The 19,898-nt window shown below is 33.2% G+C and overlaps 2 protein-coding genes across 2 annotated transcripts; one reads left to right on the top strand and one right to left on the bottom strand.

Moving 5' to 3' along the window:
- On the bottom strand, positions 1 to 8,981 carry LOC123198097. Its single transcript, XM_044612682.1, has 11 exons — positions 8,919 to 8,981; positions 7,926 to 8,023; positions 7,612 to 7,663; positions 7,015 to 7,107; positions 6,345 to 6,455; positions 5,744 to 6,086; positions 4,981 to 5,450; positions 2,153 to 2,262; positions 1,158 to 1,216; positions 884 to 1,071; positions 1 to 270 (listed from the first exon to the last, which is right to left on the bottom strand). Exons 1-11 carry the CDS (start codon positions 8,973 to 8,975, stop codon positions 82 to 84), a joined length of 1,770 nt encoding a protein of 589 aa, XP_044468617.1. The 5' UTR covers positions 8,976 to 8,981; the 3' UTR covers positions 1 to 81.
- Positions 8,982 to 16,617: 7,636 nt separating this feature from the next.
- LOC123197457 (H/ACA ribonucleoprotein complex subunit 4-like) lies at positions 16,618 to 18,704 on the top strand. Its single transcript, XM_044611771.1, has one exon. It carries the CDS (start codon positions 16,760 to 16,762, stop codon positions 18,515 to 18,517), a length of 1,758 nt encoding a protein of 585 aa, XP_044467706.1. The 5' UTR covers positions 16,618 to 16,759; the 3' UTR covers positions 18,518 to 18,704.
- Positions 18,705 to 19,898: the final 1,194 nt, after the last annotated feature.

Genomic DNA, 19,898 nt, shown 5'->3' with positions numbered 1-19,898 from the left:
TATTAAAATTTGTTGAATATATTGATTAAAGAGGAGGACAAGAGAAATGGAAATATGATTTTCTAGAAAGTGAAGTTAAAGTTACAAAGATTGTGCAAACTGGGGAGCTTCAAAATCAAGCTCTTGCCTCATTATACAATTCATCAACCACTCACTGCTGAAAGTCCATATTCCTTTCTTTACAGCTGTTAATGCTTCTTCCATGTCTTCCTCACTTGTAATGAATATCGTTTTTGATGTTTCCTTCGCATTTTCCAATCCACTGATAACCTGAATATACAATAATATGATTGTCACATTCAACGTATGTATTTATGAAGACAACCACCAATGTTGTAATAAAAGGCCACAAGCATAAATTCAAAAATTTTTAGACAAGCTTCTACACTACATGTCATGGTAGACACATACTCTACAACACACACCCACCTATTGCTCACTATAATATAAACAATGTAGCATTTATGCACAGAGTTTAAAACACCACTCAACCTAAGCTTATTGCACCATTAACCTAATTAAAGCATACATACTATTCACTCAAATCAAAATGTTCATTTGATGTGGAAGAGCTTGAGCACCTACCATAAGCATAATGGTCTTACTCTTAGGCATAACTTAAACATGAGAAAGGCAAATTTAAGAAGTTCTACCTGCTAAGGTAATTAATATTCATTTCCATTTCCATTTTTCGTTTTCTTCTTTTTTCTCCTTTTAAAAAGCAAAATTTTTTTAGCACAGATTCTCATCTTCTGTTTCAAAAAAGGCATACTCATGTTGTCTCTATTTGAAAATTAAAAAGTAATAAAAAAGCAATTTCTGCATAAAATGAACTAGCAGACTTTCCTCACAAACATGCTGCCTAGAGAATCTTCATACTTACTTCTCCACCAGCAGACTTGATGATGGCAGATAGAATTTTGACAGGGGGTTCAACATGAGCAGCCAAGCTTATGTTATATCCTTTAAATAAACTTCCTGGCCTTGCTTTAGCTCTAAGAACTGCAGTTCTCAACTCACTTCGGTGCTTTAACTCATACTCTTCATCATTTAATACATGGGATACTTCATCTGCAGAGTGGCATAGGAAGTTAAATAAACTGTCAAAAGTGTTTTGATAGGTACTGAGAATGAGATAAATGCTATCACCAACTAACCTACAAATCTTCCTTCTCTAAAGCTTTGTTTTAACCAACTGGGTGAGACTATCCATGCTCTGCATTAGGGGCCATCACCTCACCATTACAAATTAAGGCATGCATATTTTGAAAAATGAATCTCTCATGCATGCAAAATATGGTGCAAGGTGCCTGAAAATAACTAGAACTTGAAGAAGACAAACCGCATGTCTTCAAGTAAATGAGCAATATAGACAAATTAACAAAGTGGAAACTGCAATAATGAATCTGACACCACCTCCACCAAAAACGAAAAATAACAATAATAAAAAAGGGAACGTGGGGTGGTTTTTGTCCAGCATCTTTAATGGTTTATGTTATGCAGGATCTGTGGGAAACAGGCAAGTGTTTCCACCTGGTTTCATTAGTTTTATCTCAAGGAGATGAATGGCATTCAAGCAATTATAACTGTCATGATAATAAATACTCTGATATGGTAGGAGGCTTATATTGTTACACTTCCATAAAGCAACGCCATAGATCCAATATTCAATTTTTGAAGTTTGCTCTGTTGGAATACTAATCCAAATGGTAACGACAGTAATGACCATGTAGAGAACGAATAACATTGAATGAAATGAGGAAACTTTTTCTTAAAAAGAGTAAGAAAAACCTTCATTCTACCCTCACATAACAGGGTCCTTCAGTGAACCATAAACTATGCCATTCAAACACAAATTCAGATAAAATACTCTGGAAAATACACTGTATCTTAATATAAAAAGAGGAACTGAAAGAGGTGACTAGAAAATAACCTTCGATTGATTTTTTTTTTTTTAAATTGATGGATATGAAAATTATCTTATAATGGTTAATAAACATTCCTGAAGAAGCACAAAATTCAGGAATTTCTGAAGAAAATAAATCAAAACATAAATTTAATGAATATACGGATATAACCATGTAACATATGAATGTTAAATTTGAGCAATTCAGTGAAGTAGAAAAAATATGAAGATCCAACTAAGACTAACCCGGAACATAGAGCAGTACAGAAATTCAGGGTCTTTCTCACTTTTCCAGTGACAACATGTGAACTTATACTTCCATCACTGGTAACAACACCGCCCAAGTTTTCAATTACCTACATCAAAAAGATTAATGATCAAAAAATACACATACATATAGAGGAAAAAAATAATTACAAAAATTACTCGTTAGAAACATCTAAAAATTTTGGTGGGGAAAAGGTGGGTATCCATCCAAATAAGAATGAATGAATGAATAATGTTTCAAAATTACCATATATAGACAATAAGATGTTCAACGCAGAATACAACATAGCATCATAACTTATAGATCACAGAAAATACCCAAATAAGAATGCATCCTTGGGGATCCTTCTGAATTCATGCAGAGTGTCATCAGTCAAAAGTGTCAGCCAAGCTTCTTTACTTTAATATTGTTAGAACTCATATATATATTTTCCGCAGGAAAAGAGAAAGCAAAAAAAAAAAAAAGAGAAGACCTTTGGCTCTGGGAGAAAAGATCAGGAAACCACTGCTCTATTACAAATTCAGCCACAGAAAATAGAGTGACGTGGCGAAAGAAAGGAAAAAGGCAAAAGAAGTGACAGCTGGAAAAAGTTTAAAAAGAAGGAGGCTCTTCAGAGGAGGAGGATGCAATATTTTGGGAAAAGTGGGGAGAGAGTAATTCTCTCAGAAGCAAGGCTTAGGCGGTGGGGACTCTATTGAGTTTTTTGTGAATCTCTTGTGAAGCTGACTTATTATTGAAACTGAAATTCTGGATTAGCAGTGTATGCTCATTTGATTTGTGGAAATAGTCATTGTATTGAAGAATTTACTTTTGTAATCTTTACAATCAACATTCAATACAATACATATTTTCATCATTTGCTGTAATAGAGTTACATTCCTATTTTCTCTATCCCATTGCATGTATATTCTTGTTGTGGTTGTGGAAGTTCTGCTGGAGACTGCAGAGGAGTGCCCAGAACAGGTTCTGCAGTCAACTCTTGGCCCAGGTATCTATCAATTGGTATCAGAGCGCGTTCGATCCAACGGAGAAGATAGATGATGGTCGGAAAAGTGATGAGTCACCGGAAAATGTTCATGGAGGAGGCTGACTTGAAGAAAAATCATCACAGAAAGAAATGAGTCCGAAAGCGCAAAAAGAGAAGAAGAGGAAAACGAAAATAGAAGAAGAAGAAGAAGGAGAAAAAAATGAAACGCCGATGGAAGCGAAAAAAAAAAAAAAACCAGAAGACAGAAGGAAGAAGAAAGAAGAACTAAGGAGAAGAAAGAAGAAAAGAAAAGACAAGGAGAAGGAAAGAAGAAGGAAAGAGAAAGGAGAGAGAAATAAAAAAAAATAAAAAAATAGAAAAAAGGTGGAGGCCAGCCGTTGGTTTATTGGAAAAAGGGAAAGAGAAATGTGGCTGACTTGCAGAGGAAGCAAAAAAAGGAAGGCAGTAGCTTTGGGAAGAGAAAACGCAGAAAAGAGAAGGCAAAACTTTTTGGGAAGAGAAAAGAAGGATCTGGCGCGTTTGAAAAAAAAAAATAATAATAATAAAATTAAATTAAAAATTAAAAAAAAAAATCATCTTGAGGACAAGATGATTTTGAAGGGGAGGGAAATGTTAGGATTGAGACACTTGTCATCAATCCAATGCTCTATTTTTATTATAAATGTATGCTTTGAATTTGAAAATGAGAAGAGAAGAAAAATATTAGGGTTTGGGTTTGAGGGCAGCCACCTTTGGCTGATTTAGGGAGGTCTCCGGCGCCTCTAATGGCCGGAAAATGGGAGATTTCCGGCGTCTCGAATGACCGGAAAATAGGAGGTCCCGAATTCTTCGAATTATTCGGTTTATCTTTGTAATGTTTTTAGTAATGAAATATTTTGTTATTATGTATTTTGTGTTTTGATTTTGTGTTTTGATTAAATAAATGTGGGTTCCTAACAAATATTTATAAACTAAGAGAGTTACTGTTTCAATTTATTGAACAGAATTTGTTTTTTGAGTTGGATATATTTTTTACAAGATTCTTTCCTCTAAACTAACATTGTATTTGGCCATTATCAATTTACATAGTGACATGTAGTATTGCAGGCCTATTATAGATATTTGTTGATGTTCAATAGCATAGATAAAGTATTGTAGTGGCAGTTTGTCCAGCATTTTAAAATTTTCTTATACATGGTTGGTATATTTATTTTCATCTGAAGGATGCTGGTTATCAAAAACAAGATGTGAAAGGTGGAAAAAAAAAAAAAAGACAAACAAAGTGGGGGGGGGGGGGGGGGTGGGGTGGATGTGGCATGGTGTGGGTGGTGTGTGGGCTTTAAGTTTTTAGGTGTAAATGCAGAGACAGCCAAATGAAAATATATTGGAAATTCTCCTAGTTACATACTTTGATTGAGAAGAAAAGAAAGACTTAAGAAATGGACACGGTTATAACTTGGTAGATGGGTATACATCCTAGAATAGCAAATGGAACACATATCTTTAAGGACTAGTCCAGCAAAGTTGCATTTTAAGGGTCTCATCAATAGTATAAACTTAGCATTGAGGATTTTGATAAGTTTGATAACAAATCTTTATGGATAACTAAATTTCCATTATGCAATTCTCCAGCAGGATCAAAAGAAAAAAGTTATAATCCACTGTAACATTTGCACATACAATAGGTAACAAGATGTTCAACTTCTGATTGGTCCATATTTCAAAACATGTTATACATGGATCAGAATCTCAGCAACATAATCAACTTCAATCATTGCAATGGAACTAGTGAGTTGTGAACACCTTTATGACACAAAATATTAAATAAAGGAGATATACCTTCGTGAGGTGCATTTTCTTATAATCGTCAGCAATATTCATCAACATGATTCTGAAGCATTCTCCCTTAGACAAAATTTCTTTACCAACGAGACCTGCTAAAGTACACACAGCTGCATCTTTTGCACTAGTTTTTATGCAACTAGTAGTCAAAGGATCACTAGTAGTAACATCAACCAAAGATTTACTTCCAGAAATTACCAAGGCTTCATCACGTTTTGAAACTAAATCAGAATAAGAATCTAGTTGACAATCAACATGATGACTTCCTTTAACTTTTTTGGACTTTAGCGAAGACATTGAGGCTTCCCAAAACCTCCTCTTTGCACGTTTTGCAGAGCAAGTACAGTGTGTAGCATCAGTTTCAGCCTCAATCTTGGCGGCATCAAGGTCCATGTAGCTGCAGAGTGCTCGCTCAAAAGTAGTTTGGTCCCCGCAACTAGGCATTGAGTCCAAACTCACAGAAAAACCTGAGAAAAAATGTCAGCACTTAATGCAAAACCTATGAAATTTTGTTAGCTAAGACAAACTGAAAGAGGTGACAGTTCGATATCACATAGAAATAGATTCTTAAATTTTCATAACAGTTGAAGTAGGTCTAGACACTGAAATGTGAAACAGAGCATCATGAAGGCTTCAAAATCTACACAATGGGATTTCATTTCTAGTCATGAATCTTTTTTCGATAGTCATTCAATTTAAGGGATTGTATACTTTCAAAACTATATGAAGTGTGTGTGTGTGTATGTGTGTGCTCACTTACCAGCAAACCTGGTATTTTCTCTTGGACCATCTTTTACCAACTGCTCAGGTTGACAACTTTTTGTAGTGGAAGTGATTTGATCAAGTGACACTGGTAACTTGTTATACTCCCCATTGATCTCAGGCTCTAATCTATTAATAGACAAGAATGAAGACCCCCCACAAGGCTTCAATGGTATACAGAAATTTAGAGAATCTGGAATGTTTGCTGAAGGATCCTTATCAAGATGAGAGATCATGAGGGTCGAACCACCAGGAAAGGATAATGCTTTACGAACATCAGCCTTAATGGGCAAACTGCGAGCTCTACCCTTTCTGTCTACCTCCGCTATAGATTGAAAACCCTGAACATTTTCAATTATTACCAAACTTAAACATCAAACATTATATAATTAGCTCCTGCAGACATGCAAACCATTTCTAATTAAATAAGAAGCAAAACAGCAAGCCACCATTGGAAAATTAATCTTATAGAAAATGAGGTTTTATACACAAAGTTGATTCACTATATTTAATAAAGAGAAGGAACAAGAAGAAAGGCTACTTCTATTCAATATCAATTATATCTATCTCCATAGATATAATTTCAAGTCAAGAGTTACCTGTTTAAGCCAAAAACCTTCAGATTCCTTATCCCCCCAACAAATTATTGTGTGTATACCAACACTCTGAAGTCTCTTCCTCAATTCCATATACAAGAAGTGACCAAATCCCTGAAGGTATTAAAAAAGGAAATTGCTTGAGGGAAAAATTTATAGACAAGTCTCGCATGAAAACTAATAGGACGAGAAAAAGATTACTAAATATTGCTAATAATAGCTGCTCACAGGCCTTAATATTTTTTATCCAAAAAAATTGCATAGAAAGGAGAAAAAGTAAGATCCAAAACTAAACATCACAAAAGCACCATATATTAAATAATAAGATGTTGATAAGCCATCAGACTCAGGAAGATTTAGTCAAAGAAATTTGTAAATGACCACAATTGTGTATGCAAAATATTCTTAGTGGATTATATAGGTCTTGCATATTTTGCAATCATTATAGATATGTTTTGATCTATCTTCTTCATTGTGATCAGAAACCAAACCAAACAATTTCAGGTCCTAGATAAAGTGTTAAACTATCATGATCAGAAATTAGAAATTGGCTGTGGCTGTGCATTACAACATGAGTAATTTCTGGCAAATGATAAGAGCACTAACTCAACGGCTTTTTGAACCAATGTAAGCAAAACAAATTTGTAGAACAGAAGAATAAACAAACAACCACCTTATGTTGGTAGACTGAACTAACAGCAGCTAGGGGGATCTCAGCATACTGTGTGTCAGCAGGAACAATTTGATAGGTAATTGCAGCAACAGCCTACATCAATATAGTAAAGGAGAAACAATTACCAGGTAAACAAGCAAAAATAAAAATCTGATAAAACCAATGAATATTCTAAATTGTGTGGATCTAAGGTGCTTAGACACAAAAAACATTCACTTCAAACACAGAAACAATATATAACTGATAAAGTTCCACAGTTAAGATACTTTTGCTTGTTAAGATCAAGTTAACATAGAAACAATATATAACTGATAAAGTTTAAGATACTTTTGCTTTTTAAAAGCAAGTTAAAAGAACTATCCTTGCTGGGAACTTTCTAAGACAAGGATGATGTTATTCTGTGGTTTGGACTAACAGGTTCTACCCATTCTTAGTTTTCTCTACTATTGCATTATTCTGGTGGACTCCAATTACTGCTAACCTTTTCCTTGCAGTTCAGAAGTAAATTTTTGTTTCTCTTCCACAAAAATGAAATAGAATAAAATAGTAAAAACACTACATACCAGTCTATACAACAAAAGAGCAAAACAAACCTACCCCTTCATAACCTTCTGTGGATTTGGATTTCAAAAGCAGCGTACAATATTTCCTGCAAAATTTATTTTAATATGATAAAAGAATATTGAACTAGCAACTTATTATGCCTATCTGTATGAAATTATTGAAAGAAGACAGATCTAGGTGTTATATATATCACATATATCAATCTATATTGAATTTCAAATGCATAATGGTTGAATTCTGATAAGATATTGTATACTTCGGTGCTGCCAATTTTCACAATTATGAGTATAATTTTTTTAAACCTTCATAACATGCAACAAGCATAAGAAAAATGAAGCATTTTGTACCCGTTCAGTACACTTTTTTCAAGGAACATTGATTGCTTTCCAGTATTTGCAGCATAATTCATCGTGGGGAGCTCTCTTGTGTATATCTTCAATACATCCTGAAAAACATTATGACTACTTAGAAGGAACCTAGCTTCCAAATTTGACATGTCAATAGGTGATATACAAGTAAGTGTACAAGAAAATATATAAACCAAAAGAGCATAATTAGGCCTAATGTATCAAATTCAAAAGAAAATGAAAGTGAAAGTCTCCCATAAAACTCTTCCATAACTCTTTTTTAAGGAAAAGAAAAAGGAAAATTCTAATAAAAAGTGTTAGGTCTCACAATTGGAGCAACTAAAGACACATGGCAACTTCAGACTGGAACAAATGGCAAACTCACAATTGCTACAACCAACAGAGGCAATGGAAGGAGCACAAAAGCAGTATATTAAAAAGAAAAAAGAAGGGCAGCAGGGACAGGAATAATTACAGAAGATTAGTAGGAAAGAGGGAGAGACTAGGCCTCTAGAAAGCCTAGAGTTTCTGTTAATTGTCATTTATGTTTTCTTGCTATTTTGGGGCAGTGATTTTGATGTAAGTTGTTGATCCAAGAACTATTGAACTGGTGATTAGGTTTATTATTATTTTTCATTAATGCAGAATGAATATTTCCTGATTATTGTGAGAGTTGCTGGGTTTGGATAAGTTCTTTAGTGTTTCTTTGGAATAATTATTGTGCCTTGAGTTGCTGGAAATTTGTGTTATTGATATTGTTGAACCAGAAGTTGGATAAAGAGAAGAGAAACTCAGTTTATTGCTGTGTAAAGTGATTACAAAGGAGTTGGAGTTTTTCATTATATTACAGTAGGCCATTTTATAGAAGGAAGTGTTGCCAGAATTGCTTTAGGTCCCTAACAGAAAGCAACTCAAATTTTCACCTCATGAAGTCTCAATTCTAAAGCTATAAACAAGAAGCCCTTGTACATGCATATACAAAGACAGATATACCTGTAGGTAGGATTTCTCATTGGCATTGGCATTCTTAGGATTAATTAGCACAAACATATAATCCTCCCCTACACAAGCCAAAATAGTCAATAAGTGAACCAAAAAAAAAAATCAAATAAAAAAAATCAAAACCACCATAGTTCTCAACATAAAAAGCTAATATTGCAACTGCAACAATGAAACTTCAAAACTAAATCAATAAAAAATAATAATAATAATAAACTTACCATTTTCCTCAGATTTTCTGTGACATATATAATCAATGGACTTTGAATTTACGTCTTCTCTTACTGTCACAAACAGTTACCATTTATAAACAATATATTGAACTATTTTCAGATAACTCAATCCTAAATCATATTGCATATTGCGTTATTATCCAATAAATTAAAAGAAAGAATACAAAAAATAAATTTAAAAAGTGCCTGATATAATGATTTTTGCAGTCTTGGAAAGCGAGATTTGGAGGGTATTTGGGTGGTCAGATTTGCAAGTGAAGTTATTTGCATTTATCAAAACCTCACAATTTCCTGTCAACAAAGTAGAGAAATTAAAAATAGAATGGAAGAGTAAATTGAATAGATTTCTAGGTGTTCTGGAGACTTTACCTATTGGCATTGAGAGCGGAGACTGAGGCTTTCTTGGCGCCATCGTATATTTTCTTGGGTTTCCAGTGAGAGATGTAACGTTAAATAGGCGGGAAGAAAGGGTATACCAGTAGATTGGCTTATATGTTGTGGCATTTTAGTCATTCTATCAATTTTTAGGGTGAAATGATAAACATGTCCAAGTTTATGTTAAATATAAAAGTTTCCCTTTAAGATTTTAAAACGATATAAAATTCTTTGCCATTAAGTATTAAATGACAATTCTATTACATATTGGACTGGCGGAAAATAGAATATAGAAGGAAGGAGAGGAATAGTGCAGTTGTGAAAGTTTTTAATTGTAAATGCTGCGAAGGATATGGTGTAGATTTTAGAATGGGAAAAGCACTATTTCCTACCAAATTTTAGGTCACTCTCAAACTTACACCTACAAAAGATGAAAAACTTTTATTTTCATTTATAAACAAACTTCTATTAATTTTTTCTGTTAAAGGAAGAGATAAAATAGTTACTTTACTGTTTATATTAAAAAGTTATAAAGGTTATTATTTTCACCCCTCTTAGGTTTTAGAAACTAATATTTCACTTTTATCTAAAGTTTTTAAACTTTGAAAAGTAACATTTTCACACTCAAACCTAGGGTTTTCATATTTTTCAAAACGCATCTGCCCCCTAACTTTTAAAAATAGTAGTTTCACCCCCATTATTCAACTTTATCTTCCGACGTCGTCTCCGGCCTCCTCCTTCTCTTGGTACAATGACGGTGGTACAATAAAGAAATCTTCATCTCCTTGTCACACCACCATGCGACGAAGAGGTCTCTTTTCGTCGCTCCACCTAGACGACTACGGACAACGCTTCGTCGTCCTTCGTTGCTCATCGCGTCGTCCTTCATTGTCGCATCTAGATGACGATTTGTTGTCTAGATCTGGGAGACAAAGGGTCATCCTTCGTCATCCTTTGTAGTCGGAGATGGGAGATCAATGGAATACGTCGACTGTCGATGATGACCAGAGAAGGAAGTAAACCCTAGGGATAAAATCTAAATTTTTTAAACTTTGAGGATAGGTTAAGGTGTTAGTTTTTAAAACCTTGAGGGGAAAAACGGTGAAATTTTAAAGTTTTAAGGTTTATAATAAAATAATGATTTTACCTCTGTCTCTAATTGAAAATTTGGACTGCAGTTTGGTCATGGGTGGAAATAAAAGTTTTTCATCTCCTGTAAGTATAAGTTTGAGAATAACGTAATATTTGGGTGGGAAATAGTCTTTTTCCCTTTTAGAATTTTTATGTTGGTTTTAATGAGTTCAATATGGTGTCATTTGTTGGTTGAAAAATAAAATTGTAAATGTCGCGTGGTTGAAATACCCGAGAGATGAATGAAACTTTTCAATTTTTAGTTCTGTGATTTCTCTCTCTCCATTTTAAATAATTTTCTCTCTTCTTTGTCTTCTCTACTTGATTTAGCCAACTTCTCAATAAACTAAACTAAGCAATTTTGTTGTTCTAAATTCTGACAAACGTTCGCAACACTCCTATCAGAGCAAAAACTTGGCAATGATAGATGACACACGAGCACAAGAGCTGCGACAAGAGCTCACGCAGATGGTTTCTCAACTCATATTAGAATTTGAGAGGCAACAACAAGAATTTGTGTGAGATTCAATAGAGGAAATCATGAAGTTAATTGGAGGACTAGGTCTTCAATAGTTAAAAGTCATTTCACAATCACAATCAACAACTCGCAAGGATGAAGAAAGCTCAAAAGGTGTGTAGGAACTTTGATCACCATGGGTAAAAGTGATGAGGTTAGACTTCCCTAGATTTAACGATGAACACTTCGATAGTTGGATAACAAAAGAGTACTAATTTAATGTTGTTGATGGAACTCCAAGTAAGGATAAAGTTAAGGTAGCTACCCTACACTTGGAAGATATTGTGATTCAATGGCACCAAGGCTTTACGAAGTCCAAAAACGATGTAAAGGTAACATGGAAGGAGTACTCGACAATAATACATTAAATTAGTACTTATTATTAGTACTTTATCAAGTCTTTTCAATTATATAATAACATATCATTGTCAGTATATAAATTATTACTTATTGTTAGTACTTAGAGTTTTATTATTTTTCTTTAACAAGTTTAATACTTGTATTTAAAGTAGGGGTGTAAGTTGAGTCAAACTCAAACTTAAGTAAAGTTGGCTTAATGAGCTCACAAGCTCAGAGCTCAACTCCATCATAATATTTATAAGTCCTAAAAAGTTTTAAATATTATATTTACATCATTAAAAATTTATTTTTGCACTTTAAATACAGGAGGTAATGAATAAATATATAAGTTATATAGTTAAAATGTAACAATTGCAAAATTAGGAGTTAAAAAAATATTTTTAATTGAGTTTGAGTCAGTTAAACTTGTGTCAAACTCAAACTTGAGTCGAGATCTCACTTATTCAATGAACTTGAATATTTTTTAAATAATTAAATCAAACTCAAGCCTGTCGATATTCAATCCAGCTCAATCCAATTACACCCCTAGTGTAGAGAACAACTGTTAAAAAAACCACTTTACAACTTCACAAAAATTAATATACGACATTCTAATATTTATTTCCTGAATTTTACAACCAAATAAAGATATTGTTTAGGGTTTTTATGTTCAGTTTCCATTATATCTATATACAGATATTATATATATTTCATGTAAATTTTATGATATCCATTTTGGTAATTTACACTAAATGATGCTTCAACGTAAATACTACTATAGAGAATTTTATGATGTACACAAATACTATCAATAAACACAAAAGAGATCAATCTTTGGTATTGTCTTTAAATTAAGAATATAACTTTCTAATTTGTAGAACATTAAATAATTTACTTTGGCTTTGACAAGAAGATTATTTTATTTTCTATTAGAACCACTGTTTCCCACCCATACTTTACCCTGATGAAACCTTTTTTATCCTTACACTTTAAAAACAATAGTTAAGTTTACCGACTTCCATCCAATTTTCCAGTAAAAATCATTATTGGGTCAGTAAAAATACCAAAATACCCATTTAAATAAAATTACCTTAATACGCCTTTCAAAAATAAAATTACCTAAATAACCATCGCACCCCACCATAGCATTCTCTATAACTACATAATTTTTCGTTCTTCATCAACTTCAATCTTCATCCCATTACACCTCTCAACACTCCGCAAAAAACCCTTTCTCTTCTTTCTCATCTCCGTGCTTCAATCTTAAAATTCATGCTCGAACGAATCTCCACCCACCGATGCCCCTCCATACTTAACTCGCCTCTCAATGCCTACACCTTTCTCCATAAACTCCAAGCTCAAGTGCCTAGCTCCTCTGACTCATCAACTTTAGATAATAAAAACAAGGTTTTATTTGTTAAGAATCTAATTTTTTTTTAAATTTTTTTGGTAATGTTTCACTGTTATGATAGGCTTAACCTTAAATTATTTTTACAACTTTGTGTTGTGCTGATATGATTTCTTATCATCAATGATATACAAATTTGAAGCTTTGCAAAAGATAGACTTAAATAGTTTTGATTAGTATCTGAGAAGGTTCAAATTGGTCTATTATGAATGTGAGATAATAGGTTGAGATTAAAAAGAGACTAATTAAGATACAAGATTTTTATATGGTTTGACCTAATGATCAAAATGTTTACATCGATGATGTTATCAATAGTTTAAATTTAATATAAAAATAATATAAGATATTGTATATAATAGTATTATTTATTATGGTTGCATTCTTTCTATATTGTCTCTCTACTCCTCTCTATTTATTTTTTTTAATTTTTTATAGCTTTTTCCCTAATTTAATATCTTATTATGTAATTTGAATTTTACAGAAAATTTGTCTATAAGCTACGAATTTCGAGCTAAAGGTGGCTATATGTTGGTTGTTGTATTTAGTTGCACTTAAATGGTTGACTTTAGGGAGAATTTTATTACCACACAATAATTGACTTCAATTTCATGGAATGCAAAAAAAAAACTAACTTTAATAATCATCAGCCACATGGAGATTTAATCATATCTCTTAGATTGTGTAAGATGACATTTTCATAATTTTGCACACTTTTGAGTGGTGTATTTATCTTAGTCTTTCATTTTTTGTATGGAATAGGATTGGGTGTACTCTGTTTGCATGATGGGATGACCAACAGGTATCCATAATCTTATGCCTTGAGCTTTTAATTTACCTCACACTCACAGACCATCAGACTTTTCGATTCTTCTTCGAGTTCCCTGTCGCAAATATGTATCAGAGATGAGCCTTTTTTTTTATTTATACATACAAGAGTTGCAAACTTGCTCTATATATACACCAATCATGGAGATAAATCATGGGGCCCGCTCAGGCAGGGGAGAGCAAGTTATGCGCGTACGTAATCCACATGGATTGTTGTTGGTAAGGAAAATTTACACCAACACGTACCAATCATCAAGGAAAATTAATTAAAATTATTTTAGGAGTTAGATGGATATGACTTAAATCTAAATTTTGTATTTAGATTTAATTAAAAAAAAAAAAAAAAAACACAGTATGTGTAACATGTGCGGGTCTTAGTGCAATGTGCAGTGTTTCGTTTTTTTTTTTAAATTTTTTTATCATGTGGGACCTTATTAATATTTTATCATAGATGGCATGTTGATATTATACAATGTGTAATGCGTAAGGGATCACATTGAAATTTTATGTTATGCATTGTGTTGAGGGGTTTATATATAAAATAGGTTGAGTGGGTAATTGATGTACTTCAACATGCGAGTTGTTATACGTTTAAAAAATTGTCCCCGAAGTTAACCCTTAAAGTATGATTAGAAATGATGACTTTCAGATAGCAATTAAACAATGTTCTAACTTACAATTCTCAACCTATCAAAATTTTATCTGAAATGTACATATATCTCCAAGAGCAACTAGTAAATAAGAAACTTTAACTTGATAATATGCAAAGTGAAGAACTCTATCTCACTTGAGACCACAATTATACTTCTACCCAAAAAAGGATTCTCTTACAATCTTTGTAAAGGAATCCTTATAATAACATTTATCCTACATAAGATTAACATCCTTCATAAGTAGGATATCATTGATGTAGGTAAGATTCTCACTCATTTGAATTCAAATTAAATCTACTTTTTCCTTCAAAGAATACAGTATATGAACAAATATAAGTTACAGAAAAATAAATGACACCAGAGTTTATGCACGGTTCAATACGATGATTGAAAGATTTACATTCATGGTATCCTTACTAGTTTTTAAATAGTAAAAGAAGAATACAATAGTCGATAATATCTCTAGTATTCTTCCTCCACCTGATATACAAGTTTTTTTAGGAAAAAATACATTTGAATAATTATTTTTCTCATGACACTTACCTATAATTTTGAGTGTAAATGGATAGAGTTATGCCTATATTAACAACTTTTTATTTATGTGAAAGTTAACATATTTGCTAGATTAATATTATGACATGGAATTCCATTGGGATCTTGTCCTGATAATTTTAAACGAATCTTCTTTATATAAGTTATGGGTTTGATACTGTTTGATTGTTAGCCATTGAATTTAATGTCTCTGTCTTGAATTGTTGTAGGCTTTCGGTTGAATAGTCAAATAGTAGTTGTCCGCTATATACAACATCTAGTTAAGTTTAAATGTTTGAATTTGGAGTATTTAATTTGACCACATAACAATAACAAATGCTTTTATTTTAAATATCATAAAATAATATTTTAAATTTTTAAATATTAATTAAATCTAATGTGTTAATTATCAAAATATCTCTTATTCAAGTTATTATAATTGATTAATTATATAAATCTCAAAATAATTGATATTTAATATAATTAATATTGAATTAAGATTATATTATAAAATAAAATTAATTTAATTTAAAATGTAAATATTTTTAATTGTGTAATATATTTTTATTTAATGTTTAATTATAAATAATTTTTTAATAATAATATTTCATGTTTTAATAATGGTACACATACAGTTAAAAATAATAATGTATTATCATATAAATGAATAATTTTAAATTAAAGATAAAATGATACTTCATTAAATGATAATATGGTAATGTTTATACTCATTATTAGTGTATGTAATATTAATTTTTTTCTAATTTATAAAATTTTTTACCTATTTAATAATAAATTTACAATTTAATGGTTTGAAAATAATTATTAAATCATATATAATATATTAATAACAATTTACCATAAATATTCTTATCCACTGCCCTACTTCACCAAAAACAAGACAACTTGTTATAATCCAACCCTATTCTAATCCAATCTAACCTTAAATATGAAATTTAATCCAATCCAAGCCTGCCACACAAACCCGACCTTATATATCAACTCTAAAAATAGAGTATATCTACTAGGGCTAGACGTGATTTGAGCTAGCTCCAAGTTGATTTATTAATTCATAGCTTAAATCAAACAAGTCAAGTTCGAGATTAAGGATTACATTGAATCTAAAGTCAAATTACTTTTCAATTGAGTTTGGACTTTAGTTTTACAAATTAAGTTGAGCTTGAGGTAAGGATATTATAGTTAAATTACTTTAGTCAAATTAAGTTTTACAAATTGAGTTTGGACTTTAGCCAAATTACTTTTCAAGAATGATAATTACACACAAAAAAATTGAATAAAATTTAACAGTGTTTTTAAAAAATGATATTATCATGTTTAAAACGTTTGAATTAAATAAAAAATTATTTTTATTTTTAAAATTAATAGATAATCAAATTATTATTTTACCAGAGTTTAAATTTGGAGGAAAAATATTATATATACGAATTAGAGGTGGAAATTTCTTTTGACCAAACTTTGGGTGGGAAAAGTGTTTTCTCGCAAGACATTAACTGAGAAGTTGAAGGGTGTTTTGGGCAGGAGCTAAAAATTCGGCCAAAATTTGAAGTTATTGTCTTTTGTCTTTCAAAACTGATCCCAAAGGTTGTCCATTGACATACAATACAAATACAATTGACGAACCCCTAAGCCCATTGCAATAAATGAAGTAGCCCAAACCAAATGATGTTCATTTCACGACCTTCTTCCCTAAACCCCTCAAAACCCTAACTCCTATAAATAAATCCTCATTTCCATCTCTTTCGTTCAGCCACCTCTCAACCAAAACCCTACTCAGTAAACACGAAATTCTCCTTTTCTCAACCATGACTGATGTTGAGCTCTCTCGCTCCGAGAAGAAGAAGCACAAGAAGAAATCATCCGCCCCTGTACCAGATACCCTACCCACTGATACTGATACCGCAAATGATTTTTTGATCAAGCCCCAGAGCTTTACTCCCGCTTTAGACACCTCTAAGTGGCCACTATTGTTGAAAAACTACGACCGCCTCAATGTACGAACCGGACACTACACGCCTCTCTCCTCCGGTTTCTCTCCTCTTAAGCGACCGCTGGCTGAGTATATCAGGTACGGTGTTTTGAATCTTGATAAACCTGCAAACCCCTCTTCCCACGAGGTCGTCGCCTGGATCAAACGCATTCTTAGGGTTGAAAAAACTGGTCATAGTGGCACTTTAGACCCCAAAGTTACTGGTAACTTAATCGTTTGTATTGATAGAGCTACTCGCCTTGTTAAGTCGCAACAAGGTGCTGGGAAAGAGTATGTTTGTGTTGCAAGATTGCACGATAAAGTTCCTGATGTTGCAAAAGTGGCTCGGGCACTTGAAACTTTAACGGGGGCTGTGTTTCAAAGGCCGCCGTTGATTTCGGCAGTCAAAAGACAGCTTAGGATTAGGACTATTTATGAAAGCAAATTGCTTGAGTATGATGCTGATAAGCATTTGGTTGTCTTCTGGATATCTTGTGAGGCCGGTACTTATGTGAGAACAATGTGTGTGCATTTGGGTTTGATTCTTGGTGTTGGTGGGCATATGCAGGAGTTGAGGAGGGTGAGGTCTGGGATTTTGGGGGAGAATGATAACATGGTGACAATGCATGATCTGATGGATTCACAATGGGTATATGATAATTATAGGGATGAGAGTTATTTGAGGCGAGTGATTATGCCGCTTGAAGTGCTTTTGACGAGTTATAAAAGGTTGGTTGTTAAGGATAGCACTGTGAATGCTATCTGTTATGGGGCAAAATTGATGATTCCTGGGCTGTTGAGGTTTGAGAACGATATTGAGGTTGGGGAGGAAGTTGTACTGATGACTACAAAGGGTGAAGCTGTTGCATTGGGGATTGCAGAAATGACAACTGCTGTGATGGCTACTTGTGATCATGGTGTGGTGGCGAGGATTAAGAGGGTGGTGATGGATAGGGACACATACCCGAGAAAATGGGGGTTGGGGCCGAGGGCTTCTATGAAGAAGAAATTGATTGCAGAAGGGAAGTTGGATAAGCATGGGAAGCCAAATGAGAAAACTCCAACTGAGTGGTTGAGAAATGTGGTTTTGCCTACTGGTGGGGATTCTGTGGTTGCGGGTCTTGCAGCTGCACCAGAACCAGCCGTGGCAGATAAAGAGACTGCTGATGGGGATAAGGAAAAGAAAGAGAAGAAGAAAAGCAAGGATGAGGAAGATGGGGAAGGGCGCAAACGCAAAGTAAATGAGAGTGGCGATGCCCCTGTTCTGCCTGCTAAGAAGGCTAAACTTGAACACGCGGAGGTTGAGACAGAAGATGGGGCAGAGGATGCTGATGAGAAGAAGAAAGAGAAGAAGAAAAAGAAAAAGGACAAAGAGAATGTTGATGTAGAAACAGAAAAGGAGGATAAGACTGAGAAGGTGAAGGAAAAGAAGCACAAGGATAAGGATGAAGCTGGTTCTCCGGAAACAAACAAGTCTGATAAGAAGAAAAAAAAGAAGAAAGACAAAGAAGCCAAGGAGGCTGAGGGTGTCAATAATGGCGAAGCTGATAAAAGTGAGAAGAAGAAAAAGAAGAAAAAGAAAGATGAAGCGTAGATGAAATATTTGGTTTTTAATTTTCTTACTTTATGCCTTTTTTATGGAATCTTTAATGTTTGCTTGTTCAGTAGTTTTTGTAATTTTCTTCCGATGAAGTCTCAGAGTAACCAATTTGTTCTGTCTAAGCGGTCTCTGGCTACAGTTTTGAATTATTAATCTTGAATTAGTTGTCGTATTTGAAGTAGTGAAAGCTTCAACATGTTGATTTGCTTGCTTCACTGGCTCTCAAGTTATCCACCAAATTACAGCCTGATTTGAAGGAAGCTAGCTTCTATAAAATAAAGGAAATTCATAGAAGGCAACAATTGCAACCATTGAAAATAACCAAGAGAAATGGTTCAAAACATACCCACTTAAACCCTTTTGAATCTAAAGACTTTCAAGTCTCAAACTTTATACCCATTAATTATTCACAAACACTTGAGCTAGAGCTATGAAGTAAGTCCCTAAACACTGTAAAAATCACACCAACGAATCAAAACCGCTATCATGCAAACATCAGAATCTAATTACCTCTCTGACTCTGGGTGATCTCTTGCTGCCCTTTGGCAACATTTTTTTGAGATCATTTTCTTCACTCTGTGATTAATATATATATGTATATATTTACCTTCAATGATAAGTATCAAACTCTCAGTCAGCTAGTCAATGTATTCTTTTATTCTTTTGATATATCCTCAGATGATCAGATCCATGCAATCCACGACTCGAAAGGACATTTGTAATTCTGCAGCCAACATTGGTTTCATTTTTGGGCTGAATCCAATCAGTGAATGTGGCTTCTGAAATTGAAGAATACGAAAACAATTCTTTCATCACACTTGGGCAAATTCTCTTGTTAAACTAATCATTCATTCATTCTAAGACACTGGATTTTCTCATAAATTCTGTTAACTTGGGTTGATCCAATATCAATTCTGACAATAGCCATTATTTGCACAAATAAATAAAAATGATAAATATTCTTCCTCACTGTCTTTCTACCTTCACAAACCTTTTTAATAGTTGAGGGAGGATATACATATCATGGAGGAAAGGGTTTTGAATTTTGATAAAGGCCAAGTGGCCGGGCTTAGCAGTTTTAATTGTTTATTGCCCTGCCCTTGTTTCTGAAAATTTGTTGGTTTCATTCTTTTCATAAGTTGGGGCATTGGGGTCCCACATTTTTGCGGTTATTAGATGCATGGATTTATTTTATCCTGATTCTCCAACGCGGTTTTGTGCGTCTGACCACGACCATTACCACCAATGACCATATATTCTCTTCATTCTAATTTTTTTTTCCTTTATTAATCATCAAACCCTATACTCTGTATATCGTTCACCCAAAAAAATTCAAAATCATTGGCCTAAAATGACATTGTTACTTCACTTGTCT

This window comes from Mangifera indica, chromosome 15 (genome assembly GCF_011075055.1).
Source record: "Mangifera indica cultivar Alphonso chromosome 15, CATAS_Mindica_2.1, whole genome shotgun sequence".
NCBI classification, from domain to species: Eukaryota; Viridiplantae; Streptophyta; class Magnoliopsida; order Sapindales; family Anacardiaceae; genus Mangifera; species Mangifera indica.
This window is presented reverse-complemented; position numbering and strand designations above follow the sequence as displayed.